Source organism: Taudactylus pleione, unplaced genomic scaffold (genome assembly GCF_031769625.1).
Source record: "Taudactylus pleione unplaced genomic scaffold, aTauple2 ptg000410l, whole genome shotgun sequence".
NCBI classification, from domain to species: Eukaryota; Metazoa; Chordata; class Amphibia; order Anura; family Myobatrachidae; genus Taudactylus; species Taudactylus pleione.
The window spans coordinates 832,545-845,357 of NW_028284812.1; the positions used below are offsets into that span (position 1 = coordinate 832,545).

Below are 12,813 nucleotides of genomic sequence, written 5' to 3' on the forward strand. Positions count from 1 at the left end.
GTTACGCTGCAGGTGGAAGGGAGTTTGGGGTTAGGCTGCAGGTGGGAGGGAGGTTAGGGTTAGGCTGCAGGTGGGAGGGAGGTTAGGATTAGGCTGCAGGTGGGAGGGAGGTTAGGGTTAGGCTGCAGGTGGGAGGGAGGTTAGGATTAGGCTGCAGGTGGGAGGGAGGTTAGGGTTAGGCTGCGGGGGGAGGGAGGTTAGGGTTACGCTGCAGGTGGAAGGGAGTTTGGGGTTAGGCTGCAGGTGGGAGGGAGGTTAGGGTTAGGCTGCAGGTGGGAGGGAGGTTAGGATTAGGCTGCAGGTGGGAGAGAGGTTGGGGTTAGGCTGCAGGTGGGAGGGAGGTTAGGGTTAGGCTGCAGGGGGGAAGGAGGTTAGGATTAGGCTGCAGGTGGGAGGGAGGTTAGGGTTAGGCTGCAGGTGGGAGGGAGGTTAGGGTTAGACTGCGGGTGGGAGGGAGGGAGGTTAGCGTTAGGCTGCAGGGGGGAGGGAGGTTAGGGTTAGGCTGCGGGTGGGAGGGAGGTTAGGGTTAGGCTGCGGGGGGAGGGAGGTTAGGGTTACGCTGCAGGTGGAAGGGAGTTTGGGGTTAGGCTGCAGGTGGCAGGGAGGTTAGGGTTAGGCTGCAGGTGGGAGGGAGGTTAGGATTAGGCTGCAGGTGGGAGGGAGGTTAGGATTAGGCTGCAGGTGGGAGGGAGGTTAGGATTAGGCTGCAGGTGGAAGGGAGGTTGGGGTTAGGCTGCAGGTGGGAGGGAGGTTAGGGTTAGGCTGCAGGGGGGAAGGAGGTTAGGATTAGGCTGCAGGTGGGAGGGAGGTTAGGGTTAGGCTGCAGGTGGGAGGGAGGTTAGGGTTAGACTGCGGTTGGGAGGGAGGGAGGTTAGCGTTAGGCTGCAGGGGGGAGGGAGGTTAGGGTTAGGCTGCAGGTGGGAGGGAGGTTAGGATTAGGCTGCAGGTAGGAGGGAGGTTAGGGTTAGGCTGCAGGTGGGAGGGAGGTTAGGGTTAGGCTGCGGGTGGGAGGGAGGTTAGGGTTAGGCTGCGGGGGGAGGGAGGTTAGGGTTAGGCTGCAGGTGGGAGGGAGGTTAGGATTAGGCTGCAGGTGGGAGGGAGGTTAGGATTAGGCTGCAGGTGGAAGGGAGGTTGGGGTTAGGCTGCAGGTGGGAGGGAGGTTAGGGTTAGGCTGCAGGGGGGAAGGAGGTTAGGATTAGGCTGCAGGTGGGAGGGAGGTTAGGGTTAGGCTGCAGGTGGGAGGGAGGTTAGGGTTAGACTGCGGTTGGGAGGGAGGGAGGTTAGCGTTAGGCTGCAGGGGGGAGGGAGGTTAGGGTTAGGCTGCGGGTGGGAGGGAGGTTAGGGTTAGGCTGCGGGGGGAGGGAGGTTAGGGTTACGCTGCAGGTGGAAGGGAGTTTGGGGTTAGGCTGCAGGTGGGAGGGAGGTTAGGGTTAGGCTGCAGGTGGGAGGGAGGTTAGGATTAGGCTGCAGGTGGGAGGGAGGTTAGGGTTAGGCTGCAGGTGGGAGGGAGGTTAGGATTAGGCTGCAGGTGGGAGGGAGGTTAGGGTTAGGCTGCGGGGGGAGGGAGGTTAGGGTTACGCTGCAGGTGGAAGGGAGTTTGGGGTTAGGCTGCAGGTGGGAGGGAGGTTAGGGTTAGGCTGCAGGTGGGAGGGAGGTTAGGATTAGGCTGCAGGTGGGAGAGAGGTTGGGGTTAGGCTGCAGGTGGGAGGGAGGTTAGGGTTAGGCTGCAGGGGGGAAGGAGGTTAGGATTAGGCTGCAGGTGGGAGGGAGGTTAGGGTTAGGCTGCAGGTGGGAGGGAGGTTAGGGTTAGACTGCGGGTGGGAGGGAGGGAGGTTAGCGTTAGGCTGCAGGGGGGAGGGAGGTTAGGGTTAGGCTGCGGGTGGGAGGGAGGTTAGGGTTAGGCTGCGGGGGGAGGGAGGTTAGGGTTAGGCTGCAGGTGGGAGGGAGGTTAGGATTAGGCTGCAGGTAGGAGGGAGGTTAGGGTTAGGCTGCAGGTGGGAGGGAGGTTAGGGTTAGGCTGCGGGTGGGAGGGAGGTTAGGGTTAGGCTGCGGGGGGAGGGAGGTTAGGGTTAGGCTGCAGGTGGGAGGCAGGTTAGGATTAGGCTGCAGGTGGGAGGGAGGTTAGGGTTAGGCTGCAGGGGAAAGGAGGTTAGGGTTAGGCTGCAGGTGTGAGGGAGGTTAGGATTAGGCTGCAGGTGTGAGGGAGGTTAGGATTAGGCTGCAGGTGGGAGGGAGGTTAGGGTTAGGCTACAGGTGGGAGGTAGGTTAGGGTTAGGCTGCAGGTGGGAGGGAGGTTAGGATTAGGCTGCAGGTGGGAGGCGGGTTAGGGTTAGGCTGCTGGGGGAGGGAGGTTAGGGTTAGGCTGCGGGTAGAAAGGGGGTTAGGCTGCAGGTGGGAGGGAGGTTAGGGTTAGACTGCAGGTGGGAGGGAGGTTAGGGTTAGGCTGCAGGTGGAAGGGTGGTTAGGGTTAGGCTGCGGGGTGAGGGAGGTTAGGGTTAGGTTGTATGTGGGAGGGAGGTTAGGTTTAGGCTGCAGATGGGAGGGAGGTTACGGTTAGGCTGCAGGTGGGAGGGAGGTTAGGGTTAAGATGCAGGGGGAAGGAGGTTAGGGTTAGACTGCAGGTGGGAGGGAGGTTAGGGTTATGCTGCAGGTGGGAGGGAGGTTAGGGTTAAGCTGCGGGGGGATGGATGTTAGGGTTAAGCTGCGGGGGGAGGGGGGTACTAGAGGGAGGAGTAGGGATTAGGGTTGGAGATAGCAGAAAATTACTTACGCGGAGGATTGGAGGTCTGACATATATTATCGGCTGTTGTAGCCTATGGAAATGCTGTTTTTAGTGGGAGGTTAGGGTTAGGCTGCAGGTGGGAGGGAGGTTAGGGTTAGGCTGCAGGGGGAAGGAGGTTAGGGTTACGCTGCAGGTGGGAGGGAGGTAAGGGTTAGGCTGCAGGAGGGAGGTTAGGGTTAAGCTGCGGGGTGAGGGAGGTTAGGGTTAAGCTGCGGGGTGAGGGAGGTTAGGGTTAGGCTGCAGGTGGGCCGAAGGTTAGGGTTAAGCTGCGGGGTGAGGGAGGTTAGGGTTAAGCTGCGCGGGGAGGGAGGTTAGGGTTAAGCTGCGCGGGGAGGGAGGTTAGGGTTATGCTCCGGGGGGAGGGAGGTTAGGGTTAAGCTGCTGGGGGAGGGATGTTAGGGTTATGCTGCGGGGGGAGGGATGTTAGGGTGAAGCTGCTGGGGGAGGGAGGTACTAGAGGGAGGAGTAGGGATTAGGGTTGGAGATAGTAGGAAATTACTTACGCGGAGGATTGGAGGTCTGACATATATTATTGGCTGTTGTAGCCTATGGAAATGCTGTTTTTAGTGGCTGCCATGTGGGACGAGCGAGATAATATCCCCTGCTCGCGGCCTGCAGCACTCATTAAGCGGAGGATTAACCCCACACCGCCAGTCAGAGGGTATATTGAAATATAACTCCAGACAATCAGAGGATTGCGGCCCCAATATGTTTGGGAGCTTACAGCGGAGATGTGATTCCTAAAACAGCGAATGGAAGAAAAGCTGATAATATCATTGACAAAGACATAAGATATGAGATGGGGGAGGATTTCCTATATGCACCTTCTGTTTTCTTGTTGTATTGAAAGACACCGCTAGGAGACGTATGGTGATCAGTAGCTGGAAGGAGGTATTGTACTGTACAATCTGCCATCAACCCTCTGTGGCGCTCAGTCCAGGGGTTCGCGCTCTACATACCGTTCTCGGACCTGGCTGCAAACTGGAACGCCGGCATTTATAGAACACTGCACCCTCTCTGGCCCACACAAAAATATTTTTGTCCTTTTAAAATGTTGGTACTGTAGGGCTGTGATCCTCTGTCTCATTGGAGAAGCTGAGATAGACCCAGTGCCTCCTTACACCTCGGGTAACTGCCCCGCCAATGTTATGTCTGCTGCCCATCGTGAGATACAGCCAAGGCGCCGTCCTCCTCAGACGTCTCTTGTTGCTCTTCAGTAGGGATGAAGCGGTGTCCACTAAAGACTCATCCTCCTTTACAATGAAAATTGTGTCTTCAGCTGCTGGGAATGATAATTACACTCAGCGGGCAGGGAAGGATCATGTCACGTAATCGTGTATCTGTATTACTAGCCATGTAGTTCTTTGTCTTGTGAGTTTTCTTGTGAGTTTACGAATCTTTATTGTCTCCAGGGATCATTTAAAATATATTCCCTCCTGGACGACCCTTCGGTCCCGGTGCCACCTCGCCAGTTCCGACAGCTCCTAGCGAAAGGGCTACAGGAATGCTTGGTGAGGGTCTACATTGTCCGGGCTTTCGGGTTGCAGCCTAAGGATGCCAATGGCAAGGTAAGAGATGGGCAAGTGATCTGTACCCCTGTCACTACACATTTTGTGTTTGGAGTGTATCAGCGGTCTGATAAGGATCATGAATGTGTAAGCCAGCCTGTCACTGCGCATGCGTGCCTTTAGGAAACCATATGCTGCTGGGATACTCATTTACCATACAGATGGGGCAGACTTTAGTGCCCTCATTGCAAGACATTGCCACGTCTCTCGATCTGTCGTGTTATACTCTGTATAGCTCACCCACTGCTGGGCAGATAAGTTGGTCATACAGAGTACATCAGCCCTGTCCGGCTACTAGGACCTGTTATGGAATATGTAGTCGCAGACGTGTAAGTCATTTATTCCCACCAAAGTGAAGCTGCATTTCCACCGATGGGTTTAGCTACAGAAGAAGTAAAGTCTGGCCAGCCAGGGGATTGTTAATACTTAATAATAAAATACGCTTTTTCTGGCCGTCTGCGCTGGAGACACGGATCTCAGATTAAACCTCCCCGATATTTCCTAACAGTGCTTTGAATTGATAAGGTAGGCTGAATGAAAACATGTGAGTAAAGTATGAAAATCAGATGTGACCCATTGAGTTCTCCTAACAATATGTGGGAACGTTTTCCCAGTGTGACCCCTACGTGAAGATTTCGGTTGGGAAAAAGTCGCTCAATGATCGCGAGAACTACATCCCCTGCACCTTGGAGCCTGTCTTTGGAAAGTAAGTGGTTGGTATTTATGTGTATTTATCGGTTTTTACTGCATTTTCATTTACAATAAAAGGAAAATTCATGTGACGCGATAATGATAAATAGTGACTAGAGTGATCATGTGATGTGCGACGCGATTGTAAGATGGAGGCATTGCATGTTCTGTATAGAGGAGGAGTTACAGATGTGTCCCCATCCATCTATCCTCCGTGCGCTACAAGTCGCATTACACATCGATGTGTGACCGCCGTGTGACTCTGTAGCGGCCGATCGTCTTTTTATTCAACTTTTTGCCCTTCAAATGCGTCTTTCCGCTGAATAAAATGATATGCGGCATGCCTATGTTCTGTGTGCAGCTGCAGGAGCGTCTGCGTGCCAAACGCTATGTTACAGCGTCAGCAGCTGTAGCGAGGAGTAGCGTGGAACCAAGGCGCCCGGAGAAAGTGCATGTCATAACATCCCCTCCCTGTACTGACCTGTGCCAGTGGGGTATGGCCAGCCTGCGGGGGAATACTGAAGTGGAGAGAAAGAGAGCAAACAGTGGCAGCATCACGCTGGGCATTGAGGTCCCATTGGGGGAATAGAATGCTTCATGGAGGCACTGTCTGACACTAAGGGGTAGCTGCTTGGCACTGTTTTATTTATCTATAGCTCCTAGGATCTGACCTTTATCTCCTTAGAATCAGTTATTAGTCAATAGAGGAGATTGTATTACATATTCTGATCATTTAACTTAAACTGACAGAATACATGTGCTAGAGTGAGATACCACAGGGTGCCCAGCTTATTACTGTAATTACTGCCCCAAGCAGCTGTCACTGGAGGGGGAACACCTATGGGAAGCTCCATTCTCAGCTATGCTCCTACAGCACAAATATACATTGTACCTATATTAATGTGAGTACTACTAACCATGTTCTGTCTACCACCATTATTATTATTCCAGGTCTCCTAATATTTTTTAAAAGACCTTTCATATATCACTTTGTGGTCACGCCTGGGAACACCTCATTAGCAAAGCAGTGACTTTATATAATCTCATACCTTACAATTGAAGTCCAGGAGTTTTACCTCAGATGTGTCATACCGAGTAGCGCCCATGAATTCCAGAACCCTGAACGGCGCCCTTTGTCCACTTTGGCGACCGGAGCTCATGCTCCACCGGAACCACCCTCGCTACACCCCTGGATACAGGCATGCCGCGTATCATTTTAATCAGCTGCTCGTGCGTCCTATTCACATCGACGTGCAACTAAGAAGCTTCTGAAGGGAAATAGTCGCACAAAAAGACGCTCACCGCTACTGAATCACGCTATTGCATGACGCGACTAGAAGGGCCGTATAACACGCAGGGAGCCTAGATGTATGAGAACACAACTGCTGATGGGGCAGCACCGTAAGGCAATGTGGCAGATATGGGATGAAAACCCCATTCTGCAGATTATCTCATTGCCCAATAAATGAACAGAATGTGACTTCGGTTATACAGAGGCTCTATAACACTAAACACCACAATCTACGTGTCTGACAGCTCTGTGCTGCTCATTGTGATCAGCAGACTGGATCTTTGCATCAGGGGTCGATCACCCACAAGAGAGGCACCTGCCGATGCCGCTGTTACAGGGATACACCCATGTGTCTCCTCCCCTCCTCACCCCTGTGCTGCTTCTCATAAGTTTCAGGCATCCGCGGTGTATGGTGCGGACAAATCTGCATAAGGGCGTATGCGTAGGTATCTATGGCGCAGGAGCACTGTGCAGAAATTCATATTTTACATATAAATAAAAGGGACTTACGGTACATAAGTGTGTATCCTACATACTTGTCCTGCTGTGCATTTGTTATGTGTTCCCTACATGAGGACTCTTCTAGTGGGAGAACGACCCATGCTTATAGTACGAGGGCCTTGCTGAGCGTTAGGAACAATCCAGCTAAAGTGGCGCCCAGTAAAGCCACGTTGTGCTGTAATCCCATAGAGCTGTAGCCGGTATCAGCGGCACAGACCTGTCTGCCGTGTGTAACTCAGGACTCCTGCGTGTGTTACGCTATTGCTCAGAGCGGTCCAGCCAGCGCTCGCCAGCGTTCAGGAGATAGTTTACTCAGCGTCAGTGATGAGCATGAGCAGGTTCCAGAACTTCGATAGTTGCTGCCTCTTTCGGTTCTGTGTTATACGCAGAATCAGGCCCAAAATGTTAAAGGTTCTGAAAACAGAAAAGTTGAAGGAGGATATTTAGGAGCCTGTTCTGTAGCTCGTACACCTGTCGTCACTGAATTGCGCTTCCTGCGTAGAGCGAAGATGGACACGTTTGTACTTTGCTATCCCGGTTGTTGTAGTAGAGATAATATATGTCTGTGTTCTGCCCCCAGGATGTTCGAGCTGACGTGCACTCTACCGCTGGAGAAAGACCTGAGGATCACGCTCTATGACTACGATCTGATATCCAAGGATGAGAAGATCGGAGAGACCGTCATAGACTTAGAGAACCGCTTTCTTTCTAAGTACGGGGCTCGCTGCGGCATACCACAGACCTACTGCGTGTAAGTAGTGGTATATCCAACGTCTTCTTTCTTTACGCTGGTCTTATCAGTAATATCTCTACTACGCATGATAAGGTAGACCCATAATCCTGCAAAAAGTTGCGCAACTTTTATGGGGCCTATCCCAAAGCCAGAGTGTGGACATGCGCCTATGTGTGCTCTAGGCAGAGGCGTTTGTATGTAATAGAACGCACTGCGCTGCTTCCTCTCTTCTGGCACAGAGTAAATGACCCCTATATATATATATATATATATATATATATATCTATCTTCAGGGACCGGATTGGTCCCTGACTATTTACATATATATATTGTTACTGGCCCAGCAATACCTCTGGTAGATCTCCATAGACCTGCCAATAGCACCTGATGTAGCCAACACTAGAGTCAGTCCATCTCTTTTTATCCTCTGTGTAGCCCCTATGGTCCAGCTCCAAGTGATACAAATCCCTCAGTCTTCCAGGTGACAATATTCCGTACATGCAAGATAAATATATCATCTTTTCCATCCTCTGTGTAGCTCTGGGCCGAACCAGTGGCGGGACCAGCTCCGACCTTCCCAGCTGCTGCACATATATGCCCAGCAACGCAACCTAAAGCCTCCAGTCTACAAGAACAACAGGATTGTGTTCCGGAGTCATGAATTCAATATCTCTGACCTGGGTGAGCTGCAGTAGACGGTCTATAACTGTGTTCTTGTCATGTGGCTTGTAGAAGATTTATCCATATTAATGACATTATTTGGTCCAAACTGCTGATTATCTTGCAAATCATTTTATCCTGAAATTAAACAGGTTGGATTTAGGAATATTGGGCCTGATTCAGACCCACTCGCGAGCGGCTGTCCGCTCGCAAGTGGGTCGATGTTCTGGACTGAGCATGCGCATGACGGAGGGAGCTCCGTCGTGCGCATGCGCCAGACGCGACGAGCGAAGGAAAGTCCTTCGCTCGTTGTGTCCGATCAAAGGGGGCGTGCTGTCAATGTTGATTGACAGCACGCCCCCTTTGGTAGGCGTGCCGGGGGTGTGCCTCCCTGACGGGGGCGTTCCCACGGGAACGCCTCCCGTCAAAAGCCGGCCCACTGACATCACTAGTGATGTCAGTGGGAGTGATTTTGGCTCTGATAGAGCCAAAATCACTCCGGAGCTTGCGGTTGAAAACCTCAACCGCAGGCTCCGGTTCGCAATTTCGATGGTCGCGATGGTCTCGACCATCGCGGCCATCAAAATGCACGCTCGTATAGCCTGTGGGTGGTGACCCACAGCTATACGAGCGTCCAGAAGGACGCTCCATTTTCATGGAGGCCGGCCCTCATTCAGAGCGTGCGCTCTGCTCAGAGCGTACGGCTCTGAATGAGGGCCATTATTTCATATAGAGATGTATTTGATACCACAATCATTTCACCTCAGGAGCCATTCATACTCTGTGCTGCTGGGGGAACCTGCTCCTCCCACTATATAACTCTCAGTCTATGGCTTCCTGCTGCCTCCATTCCCCTCCTCACATCATGTCACTAGCCCTGTCCTCACTGACACATCACTCATCTCCTGATATACTCTGTGCTGCTGGAGACCCTGCTTCTCCCACTATATAACTCTCAGTCTGTGGTTACCTGCTGCCTCCATTCCCCTCCTCACATCATGTCACTGTCCCTGTCACATGCAGCCCTGTCCTCACTGACACATGACTTATCTCCTGATATACTCTGTGCTGCTGGGGACCTTGCTCCTCCCACTATATAACTCTCAGTCTGTGTCTTCCTGCTGCCTCCATTCCCCTCCTCTCATTATGGGCGGGATGTATGACGCACTCGCAGGGCATTCCACCGGTCATCGCATGCATGCCGGCGTTGATAACACCCTTATGCACGACGATCGCTCTGTCGGTAAGGGCGGTCCTTTGCGGTGGAGAGGTTTCCGGGTCTATGGCCCAGGAGCCCCTCCGGCGTCCTTCTGCGCATGTGCGGAAGGTGCTGGGAGGGATCAGATTGGATGCCTCTCTCAGCTCACTCCCGACAGTAGCCCATAGGCTTCTATGTGTAACCCCATCAGGAAGATGCCGTTACCCACAGCAACCAGGCTCCTGGGTTTGGTGCATATGAGAACTGCGGTCTTACCCGCATTTGTTAAACCATGCTGTGAGTAGTAAGGCTTAAGCTGGGTACACACTAGGCCGACCTATCTGATGATAGGTAAGAGTAAACACACTTACTGTACCAATTCGTCTGCCCGAGGGGTCGGGCTTGACAGCTCAGCTGGGCGGCCATTTACATCATCCTCCCAGTTGAGCTGTCAATCACCGCCGGGTACCCGCAGCATGTGTACGTGCGATCGGCGAGTCCCCGGTACACACCCATATACAGTATCTTTCAGATATATCGCCCCTCTGCTGTGCTGCACAACGGATCAGATACGTCTGTGATCGACGTCGTTCACCGACATATCCGCCATGCGCATACTGTATATCGCCCGTCCAATGGAACAACGGGCGTTAGATATATCTATCAGTGTGTACCCAGCTTTAGGTAGGGCTGGATTAACGTTTGCCTGAGCCCCAGGGCAACTGCTAATAAAATTGTCAATATGATATTTATTATTATCAGGTACTTATATAGCGGCAGCATATTCTGTTGCGCTTTACACTTGGGAACAAACAGTAATAGAATAAGACTGGGTAATAACAGACAGAGGTAAGAGGGCCCTGCTCACAAACTTACATTCTATAGGGAGATGGGCGATATTATTAAAAAGTACAAACACACTTCATTGCCCCCAGTTCACATTATGCCATAGTGCCCCCAACACGGGTGATGTAACTATGTGTGGGGGGGCCCTGGGCGACTGCCCCAGATGCCCTATGGGTAATCCAGCTCTGGGCCTAGGACAGGCCTGATTTTTGCTCTTAGCTGTTTCTCTGCACTGGACTCTGTAGGCAATAGCAGCGGGATGTAGTTGATATAACGATGGCCGGGAAGCCGTCTGTCTAAATCCCGACGCCGGAATCTCGACAGACTGCTTCCTGAATGAATGTCTTATCTTTTAGCAGTGGGGGAGGGAGGGTTAGGTTTAGGCACCCCTGCGGGGAATTAGCGTTAGCTACCCCCCCAGGGAGGATTAGGGATAGGCTGCAGGGAGGGGGAGTTAGGGTTAGGCACCCCCAGGGGGAAAGTTAGGGTTTGGAACCCCCCCGGGGAAGATAGGGTTAGACACCACTAAGGGAGGGTTAGGGCAGGAGAGGGGTAGGGTTAGTGTACTTACCTGGCCCTGTCGGGATTTCGTAGCATCGGGATTCTGTATCAGGATATCATACCCAACCCCTAGCAGCCCCATAAGGCTTTTTGCAGTACCTGGAGTTTCCCTGTTCAGCCTCACGCTTCATGCAGACTGAGGTGAGGGCAGAGTACAGCTCACACTTATGGTGCATACACACGGTCAGATTTTTCTTCAGATCTGAATGATAACGATTTAAAAAATCGTTCAATCGTTAATATCTGAAGGAAAATCTGACATATCTGACATGTTTGAACGATGCGCGTTCCCGATAGTCAGATAACGATGTCTGACATCTGATGTGTTTGCAGTCAGTTTTGGACGATTTCAGTCATTTTAATGCAGTCAAAAATCGTTCGTAGTTCAAATAGTTTGCAAAATCATTCAAATCGTTGGTCAAATCGTTCAATCGTTCATCTGACACATATGCCCGTGTGTATGCTCCATTAAGCTGCAATAACACACACACATTTTGTTACCAACGATTTTATGAACTATTTTATGAACGATTTTCTGTCAGATTATCTGTCAGATTTTTTAAAGTGTTATGAACGATTTTTTGAACTACAAATGATTTTTGTTACTTCCCTTAATGAAAATCGTTCAGTTGGTCAGTCAGAATGAACTTCAAACGGGAACATGCATGACCGATAATCGTTCATCGTTATAACTCAGAAACTGAACGATTTTTTCAACGATTGAACGATAACGACGTCGTTATAGTTAAATCGTTCAAAAAATCGTTACATGTGTATGCACCTTAACTATTACCTCTTGGAAGTCAGGGCCTGATTCAGAGGCGTTCGCTATTTGCGAATGCTCGCTCTGAATCAGGGCAGATTTTTAATTGAAAAAATCCGCCTCCAGGCTGCTCGCATAGCTGTGGGTGACCACCCACAGCTTTTGCGAGCGGCCTGGTGATGGTCGCAATTATCGCGACCATCGGGCTTGCGACGAGACCCTTGTGGTAGGGTCTCGGTTCCCGCAAGCCCGAGTGAACTTCCTGCTCTGTAGGGCCGCCCGCAAACGGCAGGGAACGCCTCTGTTTGTCTAGCCACCCCCCCTCCCCGCCTACAAAATGGGGCGAGCTGTCGATCAACATCAACAGCCGCCCCGTTTCGTAGCGAGCCCCGGAGCAAGTGGCACTCACTCGATCCGGGGCTCGCCCGTGCGCACTGGCCGACAATCGACCCGCTTGCAAGCGCTATGCGCTCGCGAGCGGGTCTGAATCAGGCCTTCAGTTGCCTGAGTTAAAGTACCAGTAAGACGAGGGAGCCTGCATGAAATTGATGTACATCAAGGTAAAAAGACCTTTAGCTACTGTACGCGGCTGATTTCATTTTGTTTTTTGTGTGAATTGTTTTTCTCTGGCAGAGGACAGTAAGTTCCCCAATCCGCACCTGGGACCCCCCGAGGAGCGACTGGCTCTGTACGTACTGCAGAAACAGGGTCTTGTGTGTGAGCACGTTGAGACGAGATCCATGTACAGTCCCCTGCAGCCCGACATAGAACAGGTACGGGCATTTCATGACGCGCACGTTAAAGTGTCAGGGCGCACAGATCAAAGGGCGAAGCTGGCGTCTAATCATCATCTACTAAAGGCAGGGTGAGAATCTGTGTGTGACGGTCAGGACAGGAGCGATGGCGGGAACCCGGATTATAGATATTCTACAGGCACCTGTGACTATATTACATTCACTTCTATATTTACCAACTCTAAAGCTGCATACACACACAACGATTTTTTTTAACTATTATCGTTAAACGATATCGTTCAACGATAATCGTTTGAAAAAATCGCTCACTTTCTGAGTCAAACGATGAATGATAATCGTTCATGCGCGTTCACATTTGTAGTTTGTAGTTCAGTCAGACTTGTCAACTCAACGATTTTCATTAAGGGAATATGCAAATATCATTTGTAGTTAAAAAAAATCGTTCATTCCACTTTGAAAATCTGA

At 51.3% G+C, this 12,813-nt stretch overlaps 1 protein-coding gene across 1 annotated transcript in view; it reads left to right on the forward strand.

Annotated features, from left to right (window-relative positions):
* The window catches only part of DYSF (dysferlin), a 705,898-nt gene that overhangs the window by 585,935 nt on the left and 107,150 nt on the right, over positions 1–12,813 (forward strand). Inside the window, exons 44-48 of the mRNA XM_088447021.1 lie at positions 4,195–4,350; positions 4,965–5,056; positions 7,413–7,583; positions 8,104–8,246; positions 12,227–12,366. Coding sequence (XP_088303147.1) covers positions 4,195–4,350; positions 4,965–5,056; positions 7,413–7,583; positions 8,104–8,246; positions 12,227–12,366 — 702 coding nt within the window. The remainder of the gene's footprint in view (positions 1–4,194; positions 4,351–4,964; positions 5,057–7,412; positions 7,584–8,103; positions 8,247–12,226; positions 12,367–12,813) is intronic.